Source organism: Protomyctophum bolini (genome assembly GCF_963924005.1).
Source record: "Protomyctophum bolini genome assembly, chromosome: 2".
Taxonomy (NCBI): domain Eukaryota; kingdom Metazoa; phylum Chordata; class Actinopteri; order Myctophiformes; family Myctophidae; genus Protomyctophum; species Protomyctophum bolini.
In genome coordinates, this window is record NC_137863.1 from 1006573 (window position 1) to 1034269 (window position 27697).

Genomic DNA, 27697 nt, shown 5'->3' on the forward strand with positions numbered 1-27697 from the left:
ATGGACATTGCTGATTGTAGGAGTGGTTGCACCACTCAAAAACCAGCAGAAGGAGCCTTAAATCAATTCTAGATAAAACAGGCAACCAGTGAAGGGATTTTAAAATGGAGCCCAAAATGTAGAAACTGAACAATGGAAAGAAAACCAGGGCCTCGCAACTCACTTTATGATGCTCCGGACTTTATTTAGGGACAGGCAGGCAAAGAAATACCACGTTTTGACCTCACGGTCGTTGTCAAGTATGACAAGTACGTATAGTAGACCACATGGAATGTACCGGTATAGCCTCGGAAACCCAGACCTTTTGTATTTCCAGGGAGAGAAAAAAACGTCTGGGTCCGAGACCCCCCAGGGCTCCAGCGTGCGACTTAATAGGTTGCATAATTTATGATACTTAATTTCTTAACGTGCGAGTTAAAATGTAAGGTCGAGGTCGCACAGGTGCGACATGCTGGAAGGATGAGTGGAGGGGAAAAAAACATCCCACAGTGCTTTGCCCGTTCCATTGTAAAAACATTGGACGTTGGCCTGACGCCCAGTGTTCAGAGAACGATCGTTCACCAAAACCCACCAATAAGCCCTTCAGACTTGGATGGTCAGAGCGGCGCGATTACATACAAAGTCAACGCAAAGACGAGAATTGCGCAAACGGGCGCGGTGCGATCTGCCGCGGTACAAACTGGACGAACCGAGGCGAATATATATATATTCAGGTCTGAACGCAGCTTATCCGACACAAATTAACTAATCTTTCTCAGCTGTACAATTTCACTGGAGCGCTCAGCGCGCATATCTAACTGCATGATGATCAGTCATGATCTACACCAGGGGTGTGCAACCTTTTTGAAACAAAGTGCCATGTTTTTAAGTTTCTGGAAAGTCAGTGTGTCACTTTAATGACACCACAATTCCAACATGTTTTGATTGTGCACGAATATAACCTTTTCCCTTGTTAAATATTCTTCTTTCACATTGTTATAATGATCATCAGACTCAGAGCATAGGCCTCCCCCAGTCAGAGTTCAGAGTATTAATGAATGTAGAATGATGTGCAGAATGTAATTTACATACAAATATGAGTGAATTCATTTATTTGACTACATTTTTTTAATTGTTTATTTACCGGTAATTGTTTTTCTTTTTATGCCAATGTGCCAGTGATCACCCTGCTTTGTGCCAAGGTTGGCACCAGTGCCAAAGGTTGCCTAGCCCTGATCTACACCGACAGCCGACTCCCTACCGACCATAGACTGTAAGCTCCCGACCCAAACACTGAGTGAGGAGGTAAACTTGTTGTTTGATTAAACATTATAATGTGCCACGAAAAATAGCTTCCAAAGCTTGTTATGTTTGCATCGAGGAGGTAGCCTATGTGTCCATACATGATGATCGGCCAACAAAAGACATTAATCTCCCTCCCAGTGAGTGAAGAGCACTGATGCCCTAGAGTCGGGTTCTGCCTGACGTTTCTTTTCCTAAAGGGGAGTTTTTCGTTACCATTGTCGCAATATTGCTTAATGCTCTGGGTGGATCTTTGTTGGTTGTAAAGTGTCTTGAGACAACTTGTTGTGATTTGACACTATAATAAAATTGAATTGAATTGATGCCTGATTCATTCTTCGTCGTACAAAGTGTGTGCTGAAAATGGCTGATCTACAAGCTCACAACGCGTCGCGTCGTGAGCTTGTAGATCAGCTATTTTCAGCACACGGAGATATGCAGGCTCTGAGAGCATTCAGGAACTTTTGCCTTCACAATAAAAGTATGCAGCTTTCACAAGTTGGCCAACTTGGCCCATGAAGACAAGGAAAAGGATCAAGAATTCGGTGGCATTTCACATTGAAAAAGATTTTTTTCCAAAATGTAAAAATATTATAATAAGGAATTAATGTGGATAATGGTAATGGGATATTGTACAAATTGTCACTTTATTAATCCCAAAGGTTTGGACTGCATTTCATTTTCAACACAAAACCTTAAACTGACTTTCTGTGTGTGGAATATAAATATTGCCTTTATTGACTGAGTGACTTTGTGTTGGGTTCAAACCATCTACAGTGTTCTGAAGTATAACCAGGTAGGTTGCTGTTTTTTTACACAGTGACCTTTGTAGGGGGTTTTATGATTCAAACCTTTAATGGTGGAAATCACTACAAAAATAAATGGCGCCCGATGAGGGGGCATGATAAGATCATATACCTAAAACATTATTTGACACTTTTGGTTGTTGAGAAACAGCTCCTAAAACATTATTTGACACTTTTGGTTGTTGAGAAACAGTTCCTAAAACATTATTTGACACTTTTGGTTGTTGAGAAACAGTTCCTAAAACATTATTTGACACTTTTGGTTGTTGAGAAACAGCTCCTAAAACATTATTTGACACTTTTGGTTGTTGAGAAACAGCTCCTAAAACATTATTTGACACTTTTGGTTGTTGAGAAACAGTTCCTAAAACATTATTTGACACTTTTGGTTGTTGAGAAACAGCTCCTAAAACATTATTTGACACTTTTGGTTGTTGAGAAACAGCTCCTAAAACATTATTTGACACTTTTGGTTGTTGAGAAACAGCTCCTAAAACATTTGACACTTTTGGCTGTTGAACAACAGCTTCTAACCATTATTTGACACTTTTGGTTGTTGAGAAACAGCTCCTAAAACATTATTTGACACTTTTGGCTGGTGAGAAACAGCTTCTAACCATTATTTGACACTTTTGGTTGTTGAGAGACAGCTCCTAAAACATTATTTGACACTTTACCTGTCAGATTTCTTCAGGTTCAGAGCCAGGGTTTTGGGTTAGGGTTTAAAGGCTAAAGGTTAAAGGTTACCTGTCAGATTTCTTCAGGTTCAGAGCCAGGGTTTTGGGCGCGTTCTCTTTCTGCAGATCCTCGTACTCTATGGCTTCCTGTAGTTTCACCTGAGAAATGGTCACAATGTAAACATTAAATGACCACAAACAGACATTACTCTAAACCCATTAAGACCGGGAAATCATCTGTATATCGTGGCCTTTCTTATACTAAACAAATAAGGCCACTGTTTTGTCGGGGGTGGTGTTGCAGTCTATTGTTTGATAACACTCGCGTCTCTTCTTGTATATATACTCAATCACTCACGGAGATCCGAAAGTTGTAGTTCATCACAAACTTATTTATTTCTCCGTCACAAATAAAGTTATACTTTGGGCATATCTAATAAAACAATGAAGAGTCTATGCGCGCGGTCAACAAACTGTGAGCTTCCCCGTCTGTGTCACATTCTCCCCCAGCAGGGAGTCACCCGTCTGTCACATTCTCTCCCAGCAGGGAGTCACCTGTCTGTCACATTCTCTCCCAGCAGGGAGTCACCTGTCTGTCACATTCTCCCCCAGCAGGGAGTCACCTGTCTGTCACATTCTCTCCCAGCAGGGAGTCACCTGTCTGTCACATTCTCTCCCAGCAGGGAGTCACCTGTCTGTCACATTCTCCCCCAGCAGGGAGTCACCTGTCTGTCACATTCTCTCCCAGCAGGGAGTCACCTGTCTGTCACATTCTCTCCCAGCAGGGAGTCACCTGTCTGTCACATTCTCTCCCAGCAGGGAGTCACCTGTCTGTCACATTCTCTCCCAGCAGGGAGTCACCTGTCTGTCACATTCTCTCCCAGCAGGGAGTCACCTGTCTGTCACATTCTCCCCCAGCAGGGAGTCACCTGTCTGTCACATTCTCTCCCAGCAGGGAGTCACCTGTCTGTCACATTCTCCCCCAGCAGGGAGTCACCTGTCTGTCACATTCTCTCCCAGCAGGGAGTCACCTGTCTGTCACATTCTCTCCCAGCAGGGAGTCACCCGTCTGTCACATTCTCTCCCAGCAGGGAGTCACCTGTCTGTCACATTCTCTCCCAGCAGGGAGTCACCTGTCTGTCATTGGGTGCCTATAGCACCTACAAATCATTTCACAAAAGGGGAGGGGAAACCTCCATTCAGTCCATCATCAAATTCATAGCGTAATTATAATAATTTAAATCAGGGGTTCCCAAACTTTTTTGGACCAGGTACCCCTTTTGGGGTAGATATTTTTCCAGGTACCCCCTCATCCTCGCAACACGGATAACAAATAAATGTATACGTCTAAATGTAGACGTTTAAATGTAGACGTCTAAATGTATACAGACGTCTAAATGTAGAGGTCTAAATGTGTACGTCTAAATGTAGACGCTAAATGTGTACGTCTAAATGTAGACGTTTAAATGTGTACGTCTAAATGTAGACGTCTAAATGTAGACGTCTAAATGTATACAGACGTCTAAATGTAGACGCTAAATGTGTACGTCTAAATGTAGACGTTTAAATGTAGACGGCTAAATGTAGACGTCTAAATGTATACAGACGTCTAAATGTATACAGACGTCTAAATGTAGACGTCTAAATGTAGACGTCTAAATGTGTACGTCTTCTCTTATGGGGGTCCCTGGCATATCTTTTCAAATGGGGGTCCACGGGCTAAGTAGTGTCAATTTGGGGGTCCTTGACATGAAAAAGTTTGGGAACCACTGCTTTAAACACTTTAGCACTTTATGAACACGAACAAAATAGATGGGTCCCCCCTGGAACTCCCTCAGGTACCCCTGGGGGTCCCCGGACCCCACTTTGGGAACCACTGATTTAAATGACCACAACATAAAACAATACATATAGCAGGCAATAGATAGGAGATTAAATGCAAATCATCATAAATAGAAAATGGCTCTAACAATCTGTGTCATTGTATAAAAAAAAATAGCAGATATGCAAGCTTATAGTGGATCTGCTTTTTTATAATAGCCCTAAAAACCTTAACCCAAATCCAGGTCACTACCCCCGACAAATCAAACTCAGCTTCTTCTACGCAACAGTGGAGTCTGTTCTCCTATACGGCAGTGAATGCTGGACCCTGAAGCCAACCCTGGAGAAGTCCCTTGACGGGTGCTACACCAGAATGCTGCGTGCAGTACTTAACATCAGCAAGACTGTACATGTCACTAACATGACTCTGTATGAGGGACTACCGAGGGTGAGCCAGAAAATAGCAGCCAGGAGAATGAGACTAGCAGGACACTGCCAAAGGCATCAAGAACTGCCAGCCAGCAAACTGGTGCTCTGGGAACCAACACACGGGCATCGATCACGAGGACGCCCCGCGCTAACATACGTGGATGTACTCAAGAGCGATGCAGGAGTGCAATGTACCAACGAACTGGCCGGATGTATGGAGAACCGAGATGACTGGAAACGACGATGGAGGGCTCGTCTGAGGACGACCTAGAGAGAGACTAAACTGCCTCCCCCTGGCCAGCCGGGGCGCCTGATGGAGGGGAAAGGAACTGGTTGGAATAACGTGTTCCTTCGACGCGCTACGTCCAACCAGGGAAACTCCCCCCTGTCAGGTGTAAAGGAGCAACTTGGACACTCAGGCATGAAGGAAGCATGAGTTCAAGTCCGTTGCTCTGCCCTTGTCCCCCATATATGGGGACTAGGTTGGTCTCCCCTTGTCCCCCATATATGGGGACTAGGTTGGTCTCCCCTTGTCCCCCATATATGGGGACTAGGTTGGTGGAGGGTGTGTAGAGCCCAGGATCACATTATATGATTGACACAGGGGTGAGAAATGGGTTACAAAATCGTGGGATAAAAATAATATATTTAAAAAATAAAAACCTTAACCCTATGTGACAGGTGCCAGCTGAAAGTGCCTCAACTCGCCAGAATGAAATGGTCTAAATGGTCAAAATAAAACTGTTTTTTTTTTTATGTGATTTTCTTTTTTTTTCATATTAAGACAGTTTGAATGTTGAAGAAGGTTTTTATTCCAACAGATTGTTCATTTGGGCAAATTAAACGTATACATTTATATGTCAAAGTAGGCTTGTTTTTTAACAATGTTTTGGGGCCAGGAGAAGCGCAGTTCTGAGATTTGCATGTTGTTTTCGATTGGTCCTGAGATCTCTTTGTTCTGAGGTTTCACGCTCTGGTCACCGCCCATTAGCGTGCTTGTGTGTTTATAAACACAGAATTATTCTACATGGCTATAGTATGGAGGAGCTTTTGGGTTATACTTTACAGGAAAATAAACAAAACCACGTAGCTACACGCTCAAATACGCTTCCCAGCCTGGAGAATAGACTTCCACCATCACACAACAACAGGCTAAAAGCTAGCTAGCCTAGTTAGCTAGCTGTCTGTGTGTCGTGTGTTAACAGAGGGACATTGTCTTAACTGCTGAGATGTTGTCATAAGCATCTAAACACATGTTTTCACTCCTAAAATGTATAAAACTAATAATACATGTGAAACGTTGCCCGTTAGTGCTATATTGCTTCATCCATGGAAGAGTGTTGCTGCTTATTCTTATTTTCCTCCAGCCGCAAAGAGCCAAAATAACTCGTCTTTTCTTTAAATCATAACTCGCTCATTTTTTGCTCATTTAAAAACATTCAAAATACTATATAAACTACGAAATTCGGGCTTTCATTTTGTATATAGATCGTTTGTGTAGGCCGTCTCTACGAAACGGTATCAAGTGAAAAGAAAATGTCGTTTTGTGTAAAAGATCGTCAAATATATGGCCGTTAGTACTGTTAATTCAACATCCGGTGAGGGGAGGATACGGATTGTGTATGGAAATCAGTGCATACAGTGGGTGGGCTTTAGACCGGATGTAAGCCACATCCACTAAATGTACACTAAATAGAAATAGCTAGACCTGCATAAAATGGTGTAGCCTACTGCAGCTATTTACAACCAGGTAGTGTATAAGTGAAATCGAACACTTAAATTAGTATTTAATACTTGAATACTTATACTTAGTATTTAATACTTAGTACTTTCAAAAGGGTTTATTGGGGCACCTTACAAATTGCATTGTTTGTTTAAACAGTGTTTCTATATTGCACTGTTGACAGCTAAAACGTTCTAAGGTGGTCATTGTGGGTGGAGTTAAGTACCTATTGTCCCTCCCATTGTCACACCCACTTCTATCCAGCTCTAAGGTGTTAAAAATGTTGTGAATATTGAAAGGGACTTTTCTCAGCTTTGGGTGAAAGGCCCCAATCATTTTTAAATGGTTATATCTCCTCCAATTATTGTCCAATTTCATTGAATGATACATCATATGAAAGCTTACATTCTGTACTTTAATAATCTGTAATAATATATAATCTGTAAAAATCGAGTTGAGGCACTTTTTGCTGGCACCTGTCACAATTATGCCTTTATTTTAACTCAAAGCCTTGCTTCTGGAACAACATATTGAGATGGGGGTCCTCTTGAATGTTCCTTTCAAACGCCTAGATCAGTGGATCCCAGAGTGACCCCCAGGGGCCCTTGAGGGAGTTCCAGGGGGTCCCCAGCTAGATGATAGTTTGGCACCAATTGGACCCTTATGGGTCTGTAACTCTAACCCAGGGGGGCAGATATTTTGTGAAGCCACTAAGGAAATGAAAGTTCATATAATGGCCTGTTGTGGCGCTGTCATTGGGCTCAAAAAAACCCATAGCCCCATAGAAGTCCATGTATTTGGGCCCAACTTCACCTAGACTGTATTACCTTAATAAACATGGTCATGAATACTTTTTGCTTCCAGTCACTAGTTTAAAGTCTAATTTCTAATGTCATAATATTCTTTTTGGAAAATTATGGTCCCATTTATAAAAGAAATGACCATAAAGTCGCACATGTTCTGAGGGGCGTGGCTACCGTTACAGTCTATGAACGGGATCCCCCACCCACTCGAGTCAAAATAAAAACCAACGAAGAAGAAGGAGGGAAGTCCCGCCTCGTTGTCTGGGCCAGCCAATGGGCCAGCTGGGCCCAAACGGATCGAGAAAGATGGCGACGTCCATTGCAAGGACTGACAGGCTTCATTTTATGTTCATGTTTGACCCGCGGAACGCTTTGTCCATATTTTTTACAGTCTATGCTCTAACCACATGGACCCTTACGGGTCTGTAACCAAATGGACCCCTGCAGGGTTCTATAACTGACCTTCTTGAGTGGCGGTTGGAACACGTCTGAATCTCTGGAGTTTCCGTCTACACTGCTGCTCTCATTGGCCGGGCAGCCGGCAGCGTCCCTTTAAGAGAGAGAGAGAGAGAGAGAGAGAGTGAGAGGTGCTGGTGGTTATAAACGATTCGGCCGTGACCAGAAAGCACGCTGGCTGGGCCAGGCTACCCGCCCCTCTAGACCAGAAAGCACGCTGGCTGGGCCAGGCTACCCTACCCGCCCCTCTAGACCAGAAAGCACGCTGGCTGGGCCAGGCTACCACCCGCCCCTCTAGACCAGAAAGCACGCTGGCTGGGCCAGGCTACCCTACCCGCCCCTCTAGACCAGAAAGCACGCTGGCTGGGCCAGGCTACCCGCCCCTCTAGACCAGAAAGCACGCTGTCTGGGCCAGGCTACCCGCCCCTCTAGACCAGAAAGCACGCTGGCTGGGCCAGGCTACCCGCCCCTCTAGACCAGAAAGCACGCTGTCTGGGCCAGGCTACCCGCCCCTCTAGACCAGAAAGCACGCTGGCTGGGCCAGGCTGCCCGCCCCTCTAGACCAGAAAGAACGCTTTCTGTAGGTCTACTGGAACCTACAGTCTGTGGTCTACAGGTCTACTGGAAACCCGGCAAATTATTTTGGGAGGCAAATTATTTTGGGAGGCAAATTATTTTGGGAGTCAAATTATTTTGGGAGTCAAATTATTTTGGGAGGCAAATTATTTTGGCAAATTATTTTGGGAGGCAAATTATTTTGGCAAATTATTTTGGGAGGCAAATTATTTTGGGAGTCAAATTATTTTGGGAGTCAAATTATTTTGGGAGGCAAATTATTTTGGGAGGCAAATTATTTTGGGAGGCAAATTATTTTGGGAGTCAAATTATTTTGGGAGTCAAATTATTTTGGGAGGCAAATTATTTTGGGAGGCAAATTATTTTGGGAGGCAAATTATTTTGGGAGGCAAATTATTTTGGCAAATTATTTTGGGAGTCAAATTATTTTGGGAGTCAAATTATTTTGGGAGTCAAATTATTTTGGGAGGCAAATTATTTTGGGAGTCAAATTATTTTGGGAGTCAAATTATTTTGGGAGTCAAATTATTTTGGGAGTCAAATTATTTTGGGAGGCAAATTATTTTGGGAGGCAAATTATTTTGGCAAATTATTTTGGCAAATTATTTTGGGAGTCAAATTATTTTGGGAGTCAAATTATTTTGGGAGGCAAATTATTTTGGGAGTCAAATTATTTTGGGAGGCAAATTATTTTGGGAGTCAAATTATTTTGGGAGGCAAATTATTTTGGCAAATTATTTTGGGAGGCAAATTATTTTGGGAGGCAAATTATTTTGGGAGGCAAATTATTTTGGGAGGCAAATTATTTTGGGAGTCAAATTATTTTGGGAGTCAAATTATTTTGGGAGTCAAATTATTTTGGGAGTCAAATTATTTTGGGAGGCAAATTATTTTGGGAGGCAAATTATTTTGGGAGGCGAATTATTTTGGGAGTCAAATTATTTTGGGAGGCAAATTATTTTGGCAAATTATTTTGGGAGGCAAATTATTTTGGGAGTCAAATTATTTTGGGAGTCAAATTATTTTGGGAGGCAAATTATTTTGGGAGGCAAATTATTTTGGCAAATTATTTTGGGAGGCAAATTATTTTGGGAGGCAAATTATTTTGGCAAATTATTTTGGGAGGCAAATTATTTTGGGAGGCAAATTATTTTGGGAGGCAAATTATTTTGGGAGTCAAATTATTTTGGCAAATTATTTTGGGAGGCAAATTATTTTGGGAGGCAAATTATTTTGGGAGGCAAATTATTTTGGGAGGCAAATTATTTTGGCAAATTATTTTGGGAGTCAAATTATTTTGGGAGTCAAATTATTTTGGGAGGCAAATTATTTTGGGAGGCAAATTATTTTGGGAGTCAAATTATTTTGGCAAATTATTTTGGCAAATTATTTTGGGAGTCAAATTATTTTGGGAGTCAAATTATTTTGGGAGTCAAATTATTTTGGGAGTCAAATTATTTTGGGAGGCAAATTATTTTGGGAGTCAAATTATTTTGGGAGGCAAATTATTTTGGGAGTCAAATTATTTTGGGAGGCAAATTATTTTGGGAGTCAAATTATTTTGGCAAATTATTTTGGGAGTCAAATTATTTTGGGAGTCAAATTATTTTGGGAGTCAAATTATTTTGGGAGGCAAATTATTTTGGGAGGCAAATTATTTTGGGAGGCAAATTATTTTGGGAGGCAAATTATTTTGGGAGGCAAATTATTTTGGGAGGCAAATTATTTTGGCAAATTATTTTGGGAGGCAAATTATTTTGGGAGTCAAATTATTTTGGGAGGCAAATTATTTTGGGAGGCAAATTATTTTGGGAGTCAAATTATTTTGGGAGGCAAATTATTTTGGCAAATTATTTTGGGAGGCAAATTATTTTGGGAGGCAAATTATTTTGGGAGGCAAATTATTTTGGCAAATTATTTTGGGAGGCAAATTATTTTGGGAGGCGAATTATTTTGGGAGTCAAATTATTTTGGGAGGCAAATTATTTTGGGAGGCAAATTATTTTGGGAGTCAAATATTTTGGGAGGCAAATTATTTTGGCAAATTATTTTGGGAGGCAAATTATTTTGGCAAATTATTTTGGGAGGCAAATTATTTTGGGCAAATTATTTTGGGAGTCAAATTATTTTGGGAGTCAAATTATTTTGGGAGTCAAATTATTTTGGGAGTCAAATTATTTTGGGAGGCAAATTATTTTGGGAGGCAAATTATTTTGGGAGTCAAATTATTTTGGGAGGCAAATTATTTTGGGAGGCAAATTATTTTGGGAGTCAAATTATTTTGGGAGTCAAATTATTTTGGGAGTCAAATTATTTTGGGAGTCAAATTATTTTGGGAGTCAAATTATTTGGGAAGCAAATTATTTTGGGAGGCAAATTATTTTGGGAGGCAAATTATTTTGGGAGTCAAATTATTTTGGGAGTCAAATTATTTTGGGAGGCAAATTATTTTGGCAAATTATTTTGGGAGGCAAATTATTTTGGGAGGCAAATTATTTTGGGAGTCAAATTATTTTGGGAGTCAAATTATTTTGGGAGGCAAATTATTTTGGGAGTCAAATTATTTTGGGAGGCAAATTATTTTGGCAAATTATTTTGGGAGGCAAATTATTTTGGGAGGCAAATTATTTTGGGAGGCAAATTATTTTGGGAGGCGAATTATTTTGGGAGGCAAATTATTTTGGGAGGCGAATTATTTTGGGAGTCAAATTATTTTGGGAGGCAAATTATTTTGGGAGGCAAATTATTTTGGGAGTCAAATTATTTTGGGAGTCAAATTATTTTGGGAGGCAAATTATTTTGGGAGTCAAATTATTTTGGGAGGCAAATTATTTTATCTTGGGAGGCAAATTATTTTGGGAGTCAAATTATTTTGGGAGTCAAATTATTTTGGGAGTCAAATTATTTTGGCAAATTATTTTGGGAGTCAAATTATTTTGGGAGGCAAATTATTTTGGGAGGCAAATTATTTTGGGAGTCAAATTATTTTGGGAGGCAAATTATTTTGGGAGTCAAATTATTTTGGGAGTCAAATTATTTTGGGAGGCAAATTATTTTGGGAGTCAAATTATTTTGGGAGTCAAATTATTTTGGGAGTCAAATTATTTTGGGAGGCAAATTATTTTGGGAGTCAAATTATTTTGGGAGGCAAATTATTTTGGGAGGCAAATTATTTTGGGAGTCAAATTATTTGGGAAGCAAATTATTTTGGGAGGCAAATTATTTTGGGAGGCAAATTATTTTGGGAGGCAAATTATTTTGGGAGGCAAATTATTTTGGCAAATTATTTTGGGAGGCAAATTATTTTGGGAGTCAAATTATTTTGGGAGGCAAATTATTTTGGGAGTCAAATTATTTTGGGAGGCAAATTATTTTGGCAAATTATTTTGGGAGGCAAATTATTTTGGGAGGCAAATTATTTTGGGAGTCAAATTATTTTGGGAGTCAAATTATTTTGGGAGGCAAATTATTTTGGGAGTCAAATTATTTTGGGAGGCAAATTATTTTGGGAGGCAAATTATTTTGGGAGGCAAATTATTTTGGGAGTCAAATTATTTTGGCAAAGTATTTTGGCAAATTATTTTGGGAGTCAAATTATTTTGGGAGTCAAATTATTTTGGGAGTCAAATTATTTTGGGAGTCAAATTATTTTAGGAGTCAAATTATTTTGGGAGGCAAATTATTTTGGGAGTCAAATTATTTTGGGAGTCAAATTATTTTGGGAGGCAAATTATTTTGGCAAATTATTTTGGGAGGCAAATTATTTTGCCAAATTATTTTGGGAGGCAAATTATTTTGGGAGGCAAATTATTTTGGGAGGCGAATTATTTTGGGAGTCGAATTATTTTGGGAGGCAAATTATTTTGGCAAATTATTTTGGGAGGCAAATTATTTTGGGAGTCAAATTATTTTGGGAGTCAAATTATTTTGGGAGGCAAATTATTTTGGGAGGCAAATTATTTTGGGAGGCAAATTATTTTGGCAAATTATTTTGGGAGGCAAATTATTTTGGCAAATTATTTTGGGAGTCAAATTATTTTGGGAGTCAAATTATTTTGGGAGTCAAATTATTTTGGCAAATTATTTTGGCAAATTATTTTGGGAGTCAAATTATTTTGGGAGGCAAATTATTTTGGGAGGCAAATTATTTTGGGAGGCAAATTATTTTGGGAGTCAAATTATTTTGGGAGTCAAATTATTTTGGGAGTCAAATTATTTTGGGAGTCGAATTATTTTGGGAGTCAAAATATTTTGGGAGGCAAATTATTTTGGGAGGCAAATTATTTTGGGAGGCAAATTATTTTGGGAGTCAAATTATTTTGGGAGGCAAATTATTTTGGGAGTCAAATTATTTTGGGAGGCAAATTATTTTGGGAGTCAAATTATTTTGGGAGGCAAATTATTTTGGGAGGCAAATTATTTTGGGAGGCAAATTATTTTGGGAGTCAAATTATTTTGGGAGGCAAATTATTTTGGGAGTCAAATTATTTTGGGAGTCAAATTATTTTGGGAGGCAAATTATTTTGGGAGGCAAATTATTTTGGGAGGCGAATTATTTTGGGAGTCAAATTATTTTGGGAGTCAAATTATTTTGGCAAATTATTTTGGCAAATTATTTTGGGAGTAAAATTATTTTGGGAGTCAAATTATTTTGGGAGTGAAATTATTTTGGGAGGCAAATTATTTTGGCAAATTATTTTGGGAGGCAAATTATTTTGGGAGGCGAATTATTTTGGGAGTCAAAATATTTTGGGAGGCAAATTATTTTGGGAGGCAAATTATTTTGGGAGTCAAATTATTTTGGGAGGCAAATTATTTTGGGAGTCAAATTATTTTGGGAGTCAAATTATTTTGGGAGTCAAATTATTTTGGGAGGCAAATTATTTTGGGAGGCAAATTATTTTGGGAGGCAAATTATTTTGGGAGTCAAATTATTTTGGGAGTCAAATTATTTTGGGAGTCAAATTATTTTGGGAGTCAAATTATTTTGGGAGTCAAATTATTTTGGCAAATTATTTTGGCAAATTATTTTGGCAAATTATTTTGGGAGTCAAATTATTTTGGGAGGCAAATTATTTTGGGAGGCAAATTATTTTGGGAGTCAAATTATTTTGGGAGTCAAATTATTTTGGGAGGCAAATTATTTTGGGAGGCAAATTATTTTGGCAAATTATTTTGGGAGGCAAATTATTTTGGCAAATTATTTTGGGAGGCAAATTATTTTGGGAGTCAAATTATTTTGGGAGTCAAATTATTTTGGGAGTCAAATTATTTTGGGAGTCAAATTATTTTGGGAGTCAAATTATTTTGGGAGGCAAATTATTTTGGGAGTCAAATTATTTTGGGAGTCAAATTATTTTGGCAAATTATTTTGGCAAATTATTTTGGGAGTCAAATTATTTTGGGAGTCAAATTATTTTGGGAGTCAAATTATTTTGGCAAATTATTTTGGGAGTCAAATTATTTTGGGAGTCAAATTATTTTGGGAGTCAAATTATTTTGGGAGGCAAATTATTTTGGGAGTCAAATTATTTTGGGAGTCAAATTATTTTGGGAGGCAAATTATTTTGGCAAATTATTTTGGGAGGCAAATTATTTTGGGAGGCAAATTATTTTGGCAAATTATTTTGGGAGGCAAATTATTTTGGGAGGCAAATTATTTTGGGAGGCGAATTATTTTGGGAGTCGAATTATTTTGGGAGTCAAATTATTTTGGGAGTCAAATTATTTTGGGAGTCAAATTATTTTGTGAGGCAAATTATTTTGGGAGGCAAATTATTTTGGCAAATTATTTTGGGAGGCAAATTATTTTGGCAAATTATTTTGGGAGGCAAATTATTTTGGGAGTCAAATTATTTTGGGAGTCAAATTATTTTGGGAGTCAAATTATTTTGGGAGTCAAATTATTTTGAGAGTCAAATTATTTTGGGAGTCAAATTATTTTGGGAGTCAAATTATTTTGGGAGTCAAATTATTTTGGGAGTCAAATTATTTTGGGAGGCAAATTATTTTGGGAGGCAAATTATTTTGGGAGTCAAATTATTTTGGGAGGCAAATTATTTTGGGAGGCAAATTATTTTGGCAAATTATTTTGGGAGTCAAATTATTTTGGGAGGCAAATTATTTTGGGAGGCAAATTATTTTGGGAGTCAAATTATTTTGGGAGTCAAATTATTTTGGCAAATTATTTTGGGAGGCAAATTATTTTGGGAGGCAAATTATTTTGGGAGTCAAATTATTTTGGGAGTCAAATTATTTTGGGAGGCAAATTATTTTGGGAGTCAAATTATTTTGGGAGTCAAATTATTTTGGGAGTCAAATTATTTTGGGAGTCAAATTATTTTGGGAGTCAAATTATTTTGGGAGGCAAATTATTTTGGGAGTCAAATTATTTTGGGAGGCAAATTATTTTGGGAGTCAAATTATTTTGGTAAATTATTTTGGGAGGCAAATTATTTTGGGAGGCAAATTATTTTGGGAGGCAAATTATTTTGGGAGTCAAATTATTTTGGGAGTCAAATTATTTTGGCAAATTATTTTGGGAGGCAAATTATTTTGGGAGGCAAATTATTTTGGGAGTCAAATTATTTTGGGAGTCAAATTATTTTGGGAGGCAAATTATTTTGGGAGTCAAATTATTTTGGGAGTCAAATTATTTTGGGAGTCAAATTATTTTGGGAGTCAAATTATTTTGGGAGTCAAATTATTTTGGGAGGCAAATTATTTTGGGAGTCAAATTATTTTGGGAGGCAAATTATTTTGGGAGTCAAATTATTTTGGTAAATTATTTTGGGAGGCAAATTATTTTGGGAGGCAAATTATTTTGGGAGTCAAATTATTTTGGGAGTCAAATTATTTTGGGAGTCAAATTATTTTGGGAGGCAAATTATTTTGGGAGGCAAATTATTTTGGGAGGCAAATTATTTTGGCAAATTATTTTGGGAGGCAAATTATTTTGGGAGTCAAATTATTTTGGGAGGCAAATTATTTTGGGAGTCAAATTATTTTGGGAGGCAAATTATTTTGGGAGTCAAATTATTTTGGGAGGCAAATTATTTTGGGAGTCAAATTATTTTGGGAGTCAAATTATTTTGGGAGGCAAATTATTTTGGCAAATTATTTTGGGAGGCAAATTATTTTGAGAGTCAAATTATTTTGGGAGGCAAATTATTTTGGGAGTCAAATTATTTTGGGAGGCGAATTATTTTGGGAGTCAAATTATTTTGGGAGGCAAATTATTTTGGCAAATTATTTTGGGAGGCAAATTATTTTGGGAGTCAAATTATTTTGGGAGTCAAATTATTTTGGCAAATTATTTTGGGAGTCAAATTATTTTGGCAAATTATTTTGGGAGTCAAATTATTTTGGGAGTCAAATTATTTTGGGAGTCAAATTATTTTGGCAAATTATTTTGGGAGTCAAATTATTTTGGGAGGCAAATTATTTTGGGAGGCAAATTATTTTGGGAGTCAAATTATTTTGGGAGGCGAATTATTTTGGGAGTCAAATTATTTTGGGAGGCAAATTATTTTGGCAAATTATTTTGGGAGGCAAATTATTTTGGGAGTCAAATTATTTTGGGAGTCAAATTATTTTGGGAGGCAAATTATTTTGGGAGTCAAATTATTTTGGGAGGCAAATTATTTTGGGAGGCAAATTATTTTGGGAGGCAAATTATTTTGGGAGGCAAATTATTTTGGCAAATTATTTTGGGAGGCAAATTATTTTGGGAGGAAAATTATTTTGGGAGTCAAATTATTTTGGGAGGCAAATTATTTTGGGAGTCAAATTATTTTGGCAAATTATTTTGGGAGGCAAATTATTTTGGGAGGCAAATTATTTTGGGAGGCAAATTATTTTGGGAGTCAAATTATTTTGGGAGGCAAATTATTTTGGGAGGCAAATTATTTTGGGAGGCAAATTATTTTGGCAAATTATTTTGGGAGGCAAATTATTTTGGGAGTCAAATTATTTTGGGAGGCAAATTATTTTGGGAGGCAAATTATTTTGGGAGTCAAATTATTTTGGGAGTCAAATTATTTTGGGAGTCAAATTATTTTGGGAGTCAAATTATTTTGGGAGGCAAATTATTTTGGCAAATTATTTTGGGAGGCAAATTATTTTGAGAGTCAAATTATTTTGGGAGGCAAATTATTTTGGGAGTCAAATTATTTTGGGAGGCGAATTATTTTGGGAGTCAAATTATTTTGGGAGGCAAATTATTTTGGCAAATTATTTTGGGAGGCAAATTATTTTGGGAGTCAAATTATTTTGGGAGTCAAATTATTTTGGGAGTCAAATTATTTTGGGAGTCAAATTATTTTGGCAAATTATTTTGGGAGTCAAATTATTTTGGCAAATTATTTTGGGAGTCAAATTATTTTGGGAGTCAAATTATTTTGGCAAATTATTTTGGGAGTCAAATTATTTTGGGAGGCAAATTATTTTGGGAGGCAAATTATTTTGGGAGTCAAATTATTTTGGGAGGCAAATTATTTTGGGAGGCAAATTATTTTGGGAGGCAAATTATTTTGGGAGGCAAATTATTTTGGGAGTCAAATTATTTTGGGAGGCAAATTATTTTGGCAAATTATTTTGGGAGGCAAATTATTTTGGGAGGCAAATTATTTTGGGAGGCAAATTATTTTGGGAGGCAAATTATTTTGGGAGGCAAATTATTTTGGGAGGCGAATTATTTTGGGAGTCAAATTATTTTGGGAGTCAAATTATTTTGGGAGTCAAATTATTTTGGGAGGCAAATTATTTTGGGAGTCAAATTATTTTGGGAGGCAAATTATTTTGGGAGGCAAATTATTTTGGCAAATTATTTTGGGAGGCAAATTATTTTGGCAAATTATTTTGGCAAATTATTTTGGGAGTCAAATTATTTTGGGAGGCAAATTATTTTGGGAGTCAAATTATTTTGGGAGGCAAATTATTTTGGGAGTCAAATTATTTTGGGAGTCAAATTATTTTGGGAGTCAAATTATTTTGGCAAATTATTTTGGGAGTCAAATTATTTTGGGAGGCAAATTATTTTGGGAGGCAAATTATTTTGGCAAATTATTTTGGGAGTCAAATTATTTTGGGAGGCAAATTATTTTGGGAGGCAAATTATTTTGGGAGTCAAATTATTTTGGGAGGCAAATTATTTTGGCAAATTATTTTGGGAGGCAAATTATTTTGGGAGTCAAATTATTTTGGGAGGCAAATTATTTTGGGAGTCAAATTATTTTGGGAGTCAAATTATTTTGGGAGTCAAATTATTTTGGGAGGCAAATTATTTTGGGAGTCAAATTATTTTGGGAGTCAAATTATTTTGGGAGTCAAATTATTTTGGGAGGCAAATTATTTTGGGAGGCAAATTATTTTGGCAAATTATTTTGGGAGTCAAATTATTTTGGGAGGCAAATTATTTTGGCAAATTATTTTGGGAGGCAAATTATTTTGGGAGGCAAATTATTTTGGGAGTCAAATTATTTTGGGAGGCAAATTATTTTGGGAGGCAAATTATTTTGGGAGTCAAATTATTTTGGGAGTCAAATTATTTTGGGAGGCAAATTATTTTGGGAGGCAAATTATTTTGGGAGGCAAATTATTTTGGGAGTCAAATTATTTTGGGAGGCAAATTATTTTGGGAGGCAAATTATTTTGGCAAATTATTTTGGGAGTCAAATTATTTTGGCAAATTATTTTGGGAGTCAAATTATTTTGGGAGGCAAATTATTTTGGGAGGCAAATTATTTTGGGAGTCAAATTATTTTGGGAGTCAAATTATTTTGGCAAATTATTTTGGGAGGCAAATTATTTTGGGAGTCAAATTATTTTGGGAGTCAAATTATTTTGGGAGTCAAATTATTTTGGGAGGCAAATTATTTTGGGAGTCAAATTATTTTGGGAGTCAAATTATTTTGGGAGTCAAATTATTTTGGGAGTCAAATTATTTTGGCAAATTATTTTGGGAGGCAAATTATTTTGGGAGGCAAATTATTTTGGGAGTCAAATTATTTTGGGAGGCAAATTATTTTGGGAGTCAAATTATTTTGGCAAATTATTTTGGGAGGCAAATTATTTTGGGAGGCAAATTATTTTGGGAGGCAAATTATTTTGGGAGGCAAATTATTTTGGGAGTCAAATTATTTTGGGAGTCAAATTATTTTGGGAGGCAAATTATTTTGGGAGTCAAATTATTTTGGGAGGCAAATTATTTTGGGAGTCAAATTATTTTGGGAGGCAAATTATTTTGGGAGTCAAATTATTTTGGGAGGCAAATTATTTTGGGAGTCAAATTATTTTGGGAGTCAAATTATTTTGGGAGGCAAATTATTTTGGCAAATTATTTTGGGAGGCAAATTATTTTGAGAGTCAAATTATTTTGGGAGGCAAATTATTTTGGGAGTCAAATTATTTTGGGAGGCAAATTATTTTGGGAGTCAAATTATTTTGGGAGGCAAATTATTTTGGCAAATTATTTTGGGAGGCAAATTATTTTGGGAGTCAAATTATTTTGGGAGTCAAATTATTTTGGGAGTCAAATTATTTTGGGAGTCAAATTATTTTGGGAGTCAAATTATTTTGGCAAATTATTTTGGGAGGCAAATTATTTTGAGAGTCAAATTATTTTGGGAGGCAAATTATTTTGGGAGTCAAATTATTTTGGGAGGCAAATTATTTTGGGAGTCAAATTATTTTGGGAGGCAAATTATTTTGGGAGGCAAATTATTTTGGGAGTCAAATTATTTTGGGAGTCAAATTATTTTGGGAGTCAAATTATTTTGGGAGTCAAATTATTTTGGGAGTCAAATTATTTTGGGAGTCAAATTATTTTGGCAAATTATTTTGGGAGTCAAATTATTTTGGCAAATTATTTTGGGAGTCAAATTATTTTGGGAGTCAAATTATTTTGGGAGTCAAATTATTTTGGGAGTCAAATTATTTTGGGAGTCAAATTATTTTGGGAGTCAAATTATTTTGGCAAATTATTTTGGGAGTCAAATTATTTTGGGAGGCAAATTATTTTGGGAGTCAAATTATTTTGGGAGGCAAATTATTTTGGGAGTCAAATTATTTTGGGAGGCAAATTATTTTGGGAGTCAAATTATTTTGGGAGGCAAATTATTTTGGGAGTCAAATTATTTTGGGAGGCAAATTATTTTGGGAGTCAAATTATTTTGGGAGGCAAATTATTTTGGGAGTCAAATTATTTTGGGAGGCAAATTATTTTGGGAGTCAAATTATTTTGGGAGTCAAATTATTTTGGGAGTCAAATTATTTTGGCAAATTATTTTGGGAGTCAAATTATTTTGGGAGGCAAATTATTTTGGGAGGCAAATTATTTTGGGAGTCAAATTATTTTGGGAGGCAAATTATTTTGGGAGGCAAATTATTTTGGGAGGCAAATTATTTTGGCAAATTATTTTGGCAAATTATTTTGGGAGTCAAATTATTTTGGGAGTCAAATTATTTTGGGAGGCAAATTATTTTGGGAGGCAAATTATTTTGGCAAATTATTTTGGGAGGCAAATTATTTTGGCAAATTATTTTGGGAGGCAAATTATTTTGGGAGTCAAATTATTTTGGGAGTCAAATTATTTTGGGAGTCAAATTATTTTGGGAGGCGAATTATTTTGGGAGGCGAATTATTTTGGGAGGCAAATTATTTTGGGAGGCAAATTATTTTGGGAGGCAAATTATTTTGGGAGGCAAATTATTTTGGGAGTCAAATTATTTTGGGAGTCAAATTATTTTGGGAGTCAAATTATTTTGGCAAATTATTTTGGGAGGCAAATTATTTTGGGAGGCAAAATATTTTGGGAGGCAAATTATTTTGGGAGGCGAATTATTTTGGGAGGCAAATTATTTTGGCAAATTATTTTGGGAGGCAAATTATTTTGGGAGTCAAATTATTTTGGGAGTCAAATTATTTTGGGAGGCAAATTATTTTGGGAGGCGAATTATTTTGGGAGGCAAATTATTTTGGGAGGCAAATTATTTTGGCAAATTATTTTGGGAGGCAAATTTTTTTTGGAGTCAAATTATTTTGGGAGTCAAATTATTTTGGGAGGCAAATTATTTTGGGAGGCAAATTATTTTGGGAGGCAAATTATTTTGGCAAATTATTTTGGGAGGCAAATTATTTTGGGAGGCAAATTATTTTGGCAAATTATTTTGGGAGGCAAATTATTTTGGGAGTCAAATTATTTTGGGAGTCAAATTATTTTGGGAGTTAAATTATTTTGGGAGTCAAATTATTTTGGGAGTTAAATTATTTTGGGAGTCAAATTATTTTGGGAGTCAAATTATTTTGGCAAATTATTTTGGGAGTCAAATTATTTTGGGAGTCAAATTATTTTGGGAGTCAAATTATTTTGGCAAATTATTTTGGCAAATTATTTTGGCAAATTATTTTGGGAGTCAAATTATTTTGGGAGGCAAATTATTTTGGCAAATTATTTTGGGAGGCAAAATATTTTGGCAAATTATTTTGGCAAATTATTTTGGCAGTCAAATTATTTTGGGAGGCAAATTATTTTGGGAGTCAAATTATTTTGGGAGTCAAATTATTTTGGGAGTCAAATTATTTTGGCAAATTATTTTGGGAGTCAAATTATTTTGGGAGGCAAATTATTTTGGGAGTCAAATTATTTTGGGAGGCAAATTATTTTGGGAGGCAAATTATTTTGGCAAATTATTTTGGGAGTCAAATTATTTTGGGAGGCAAATTATTTTGGGAGGCAAATTATTTTGGGAGTCAAATTATTTTGGCAAATTATTTTGGGAGGCAAATTATTTTGGGAGGCAAATTATTTTGGGAGTCAAATTATTTTGGGAGGCAAATTATTTTGGCAAATTATTTTGGGAGGCAAATTATTTTGGGAGGCAAATTATTTTGGGAGTCAAATTATTTTGGGAGGCAAATTATTTTGGGAGTCAAATTATTTTGGGAGTCAAATTATTTTGGGAGGCAAATTATTTTGGGAGGCAAATTATTTTGGGAGGCAAATTATTTTGGGAGTCAAATTATTTTGGGAGTCAAATTATTTTGGGAGTCAAATTATTTTGGGAGTCAAATTATTTTGGGAGGCAAATTATTTTGGCAAATTATTTTGGGAGGCAAATTATTTTGGGAGTCAAATTATTTTGGGAGGCAAATTATTTTGGGAGGCAAATTATTTTATTATTTTGGCAAATTATTTTGGGAGGCAAATTATTTTATTATTTTGGCAAATTATTTTGGGAGGCAAATTATTTTGGGAGGCAAATTATTTTGGGAGTCAATTTATTTTGGGAGTCAAATTATTTTGGGAGTCAAATTATTTTGGGAGGCAAATTATTTTGGGAGTCAAATTATTTTGGGAGTCAAATTATTTTGGGAGGCAAATTATTTTGGCAAATTATTTTGGGAGGCAAATTATTTTGGGAGTCAAATTATTTTGGGAGTCAAATTATTTTGGGAGGCAAATTATTTTGGGAGGCAAATTATTTTGGCAAATTATTTTGGGAGGCAAATTATTTTGGGAGTCAATTTATTTTGGGAGTCAAATTATTTTGGGAGTCAAATTATTTTGGGAGGCAAATTATTTTGGGAGTCAAATTATTTTGGGAGTCAAATTATTTTGGGAGGCAAATTATTTTGGGAGGCAAATTATTTTGGGAGGCAAATTATTTTGGGAGTCAAATTATTTTGGGAGGCAAATTATTTTGGGAGTCAAATTATTTTGGGAGGCAAATTATTTTGGCAAATTATTTTGGGAGGCAAATTATTTTGGGAGTCAAATTATTTTGGGAGTCAAATTATTTTGGGAGGCAAATTATTTTGGGAGGCAAATTATTTTGGGAGTCAAATTATTTTGGGAGGCAAATTATTTTGGCAAATTATTTTGGGAGGCAAATTATTTTGGGAGTCAAATTATTTTGGGAGTCAAATTATTTTGGGAGGCAAATTATTTTGGGAGGCAAATTATTTTGGGAGTCAAATTATTTTGGGAGGCAAATTATTTTGGCAAATTATTTTGGGAGGCAAATTATTTTGGGAGTCAAATTATTTTGGGAGGCAAATTATTTTGGGAGGCAAATTATTTTGGGAGGCAAATTATTTTGGGAGTCAAATTATTTTGGGAGGCAAATTATTTTGGGAGTCAAATTATTTTGGGAGGCAAATTATTTTGGCAAATTATTTTGGGAGGCAAATTATTTTGGGAGTCAAATTATTTTGGGAGTCAAATTATTTTGGGAGGCAAATTATTTTGGGAGGCAAATTATTTTGGGAGTCAAATTATTTTGGGAGGCAAATTATTTTGGCAAATTATTTTGGGAGGCAAATTATTTTGGGAGTCAAATTATTTTGGGAGTCAAATTATTTTGGGAGGCAAATTATTTTGGGAGGCAAATTATTTTGGGAGTCAAATTATTTTGGGAGGCAAATTATTTTGGGAGGCAAATTATTTTGGGAGGCAAATTATTTTGGGAGTCAAATTATTTTGGGAGGCAAATTATTTTGGGAGGCAAATTATTTTGGCAAATTATTTTGGCAAATTATTTTGGGAGGCAAATTATTTTGGCAAATTATTTTGGGAGGCAAATTATTTTGGGAGTCAAATTATTTTGGGAGGCAAATTATTTTGGGAGTCAAATTATTTTGGGAGGCAAATTATTTTGGGAGTCAAATTATTTTGGGAGGCAAATTATTTTGGCAAATTATTTTGGGAGGCAAATTATTTTGGGAGTCAAATTATTTTGGGAGTCAAATTATTTTGGGAGGCAAATTATTTTGGGAGGCAAATTATTTTGGGAGTCAAATTATTTTGGGAGGCAAATTATTTTGGCAAATTATTTTGGGAGGCAAATTATTTTGGGAGTCAAATTATTTTGGGAGGCAAATTATTTTGGGAGGCAAATTATTTTGGCAAATTATTTTGGGAGGCAAATTATTTTGGCAAATTATTTTGGGAGGCAAATTATTTTGGCAAATTATTTTGGGAGTCAAATTATTTTGGGAGTCAAATTATTTTGGGAGTCAAATTATTTTGGGAGTCAAATTATTTTGGGAGTCAAATTATTTTGGGAGTCAAATTATTTTGGGAGTCAAATTATTTTGGGAGGCAAATTATTTTGGGAGGCAAATTATTTTGGGAGTCAAATTATTTTGGGAGTCAAATTATTTTGGGAGTCAAATTATTTTGGGAGGCAAATTATTTTGGGAGGCAAATTATTTTGGCAAATTATTTTGGGAGGCAAATTATTTTGGGAGGCAAATTATTTTGGGAGGCAAATTATTTTGGGAGGCAAATTATTTTGGGAGGCAAATTATTTTGGGAGGCACTTTGCCTCCCAAAATAATTTGACTCCCAAAATAATTTGCCTCCCAAAATAATTTGCCTCCCAAAATAATTTGCCTCCCAAAATAATTTGCCAAAATAATTTGCCTCCCAAAATAATTTGCCTCCCAAAATAATTTGACTCCCAAAATTTGGCAAATTATTTTGGGAGTCAAATTATTTTGGGAGTCAAATTATTTTGGGAGTCAAATTATTTTGGGAGTCAAATTATTTTGGGAGTCAAATTATTTTGGGAGTCAAATTATTTTGGGAGTCAAATTATTTTGGGAGTCAAATTATTTTGGGAGTCAAATTATTTTGGGAGTCAAATTATTTTGGGAGGCAAATTATTTTGGGAGTCAAATTATTTTGGGAGGCAAATTATTTTGGGAGTCAAATTATTTTGGGAGGCAAATTATTTTGGGAGGCAAATTATTTTGGCAAATTATTTTGGGAGGCAAATTATTTTGGGAGGCAAATTATTTTGGGAGGCAAATTATTTTGGGAGGCGAATTATTTTGGGAGTCAAATTATTTTGGGAGGCAAATTATTTTGGCAAATTATTTTGGGAGGCAAATTATTTTGGGAGTCAAATTATTTTGGGAGTCAATTTGACTCCCAAAATTTTGGGAGTCAAATTATTTTGGGAGGCAAATTATTTTGGCAAATTATTTTGGGAGGCAAATTATTTTGGGAGTCAAATTATTTTGGGAGGCAAATTATTTTGGGAGTCAAATTATTTTGGGAGGCAAATTATTTTGGGAGGCAAATTATTTTGGGAGTCAAATTATTTTGGGAGGCAAATTATTTTGGGAGTCAAATTATTTTGGGAGGCAAATTATTTTGGCAAATTATTTTGGGAGGCAAATTATTTTGGGAGTCAAATTATTTTGGGAGTCAAATTATTTTGGGAGGCAAATTATTTTGGGAGGCAAATTATTTTGGGAGTCAAATTATTTTGGGAGGCAAATTATTTTGGCAAATTATTTTGGGAGGCAAATTATTTTGGGAGTCAAATTATTTTGGGAGGCAAATTATTTTGGGAGGCAAATTATTTTGGCAAATTATTTTGGCAAATTATTTTGGGAGGCAAATTATTTTGGGAGTCAAATTATTTTGGGAGTCAAATTATTTTGGGAGTCAAATTATTTTGGGAGGCAAATTATTTTGGGAGTCAAATTATTTTGGGAGGCAAATTATTTTGGGAGTCAAATTATTTTGGCAAATTATTTTGGGAGGCAAATTATTTTGGGAGTCAAATTATTTTGGGAGTCAAATTATTTTTGGAGTCAAATTATTTTGGCAAATTATTTTGGGAGGCAAATTATTTTGGGAGTCAAATTATTTTGGGAGGCAAATTATTTTGGGAGTCAAATTATTTTGGGAGGCAAATTATTTTGGCAAATTATTTTGGGAGGCAAATTATTTTGGGAGTCAAATTATTTTGGGAGGCAAATTATTTTGGGAGGCAAATTATTTTGGCAAATTATTTTGGCAAATTATTTTGGCAAATTATTTTGGGAGTCAAATTATTTTGGGAGTCAAATTATTTTGGGAGTCAAATTATTTTGGGAGTCAAATTATTTTGGGAGGCAAATTATTTTGGGAGTCAAATTATTTTGGGAGGCAAATTATTTTGGGAGTCAAATTATTTTGGCAAATTATTTTGGGAGGCAAATTATTTTGGGAGGCAAATTATTTTGGGAGTCAAATTATTTTGGGAGGCAAATTATTTTGGGAGGCAAATTATTTTGGGAGGCAAATTATTTTGGGAGGCAAATTATTTTGGGAGGCAAATTATTTTGGGAGGTAAATTATTTTGGGAGGCAAATTATTTTGGGAGGCAAATTATTTTGGGAGGCAAATTATTTTGGGAGTCAAATTATTTTGGGAGGCAAATTATTTTGGGAGGCAAATTATTTTGGCAAATTATTTTGGGAGGCAAATTATTTTGGGAGTCAAATTATTTTGGGAGGCAAATTATTTTGGGAGGCAAATTATTTTGGCAAATTATTTTGGCAAATTATTTTGGCAAATTATTTTGGGAGGCAAATTATTTTGGGAGTCAAATTATTTTGGGAGTCAAATTATTTTGGGAGTCAAATTATTTTGGGAGGCAAATTATTTTGGGAGTCAAATTATTTTGGGAGGCAAATTATTTTGGGAGGCAAATTATTTTGGGAGTCAAATTATTTTGGGAGTCAAATTATTTTGGGAGGCAAATTATTTTGGCAAATTATTTTGGGAGTCAAATTATTTTGGGAGTCAAATTATTTTGGGAGGCAAATTATTTTGGGAGGCAAATTATTTTGGGAGGCAAATTATTTTGGGAGGCAAATTATTTTGGGAGTCAAATTATTTTGGGAGGCAAATTATTTTGGCAAATTATTTTGGGAGGCAAATTATTTTGGGAGTCAAATTATTTTGGGAGTCAAATTATTTTGGGAGGCAAATTATTTTGGGAGGCAAATTATTTTGGGAGTCAAATTATTTTGGGAGGCAAATTATTTTGGGAGGCAAATTATTTTGGGAGTCAAATTATTTTGGGAGGCAAATTATTTTGGGAGGCAAATTATTTTGGCAAATTATTTTGGCAAATTATTTTGGGAGGCAAATTATTTTGGCAAATTATTTTGGGAGGCAAATTATTTTGGGAGTCAAATTATTTTGGGAGGCAAATTATTTTGGGAGTCAAATTATTTTGGGAGGCAAATTATTTTGGGAGTCAAATTATTTTGGGAGGCAAATTATTTTGGCAAATTATTTTGGGAGGCAAATTATTTTGGGAGTCAAATTATTTTGGGAGTCAAATTATTTTGGGAGGCAAATTATTTTGGGAGGCAAATTATTTTGGGAGTCAAATTATTTTGGGAGGCAAATTATTTTGGCAAATTATTTTGGGAGGCAAATTATTTTGGGAGTCAAATTATTTTGGGAGGCAAATTATTTTGGGAGGCAAATTATTTTGGCAAATTATTTTGGGAGGCAAATTATTTTGGCAAATTATTTTGGGAGGCAAATTATTTTGGCAAATTATTTTTAAAATTATTTTTTTTTTTTAAATTATTTTGGCAAATTATTTTGGGAGGCAAATTATTTTGGCAAATTATTTTGGGAGGCAAATTATTTTGGGAGGCAAATTATTTTGGGAGTCAAATTATTTTGGGAGGCAAATTATTTTGGGAGTCAAATTATTTTGGGAGGCAAATTATTTTGGGAGGCAAATTATTTTGGCAAATTATTTTGGGAGGCAAATTATTTTGGGAGGCAAATTATTTTGGGAGGCAAATTATTTTGGGAGGCGAATTATTTTGGGAGTCAAATTATTTTGGGAGGCAAATTATTTTGGCAAATTATTTTGGGAGGCAAATTATTTTGGGAGTCAAATTATTTTGGGAGTCAAATTATTTTGGGAGTCAAATTATTTTGGGAGTCAAATTATTTTGGGAGTCAAATTATTTTGGGAGTCAAATTATTTTGGGAGGCAAATTATTTTGGGAGTCAAATTATTTTGGGAGGCAAATTATTTTGGGAGGCAAATTATTTTGGGAGGCAAATTATTTTGGGAGGCAAATTATTTTGGGAGGCAAATTATTTTGGGAGGCAAATTATTTTGGGAGGCAAATTATTTTGGGAGGCGAATTATTTTGGGAGTCAAATTATTTTGGGAGGCAAATTATTTTGGCAAATTATTTTGGGAGGCAAATTATTTTGGGAGTCAAATTATTTTGGGAGGCAAATTATTTTGGCAAATTATTTTGGGAGTCAAATTATTTTGGGAGGCAAATTATTTTGGGAGTCAAATTAT

General features: G+C 35.4%; 1 protein-coding gene across 1 annotated transcript in view; it reads right to left on the reverse strand.

Moving 5' to 3' along the window:
* gtf2h1 (general transcription factor IIH, polypeptide 1) overlaps positions 1–27697 on the reverse strand; it is a 58277-nt gene that overhangs the window by 12007 nt on the left and 18573 nt on the right. Inside the window, exons 9-10 of the mRNA XM_080780173.1 lie at positions 8003–8090; positions 2835–2923 (exon numbers count right to left, since the gene is read on the reverse strand). Of these exons, the coding sequence (XP_080636299.1) occupies positions 2835–2923; positions 8003–8090 (177 nt within the window). The remainder of the gene's footprint in view (positions 1–2834; positions 2924–8002; positions 8091–27697) is intronic.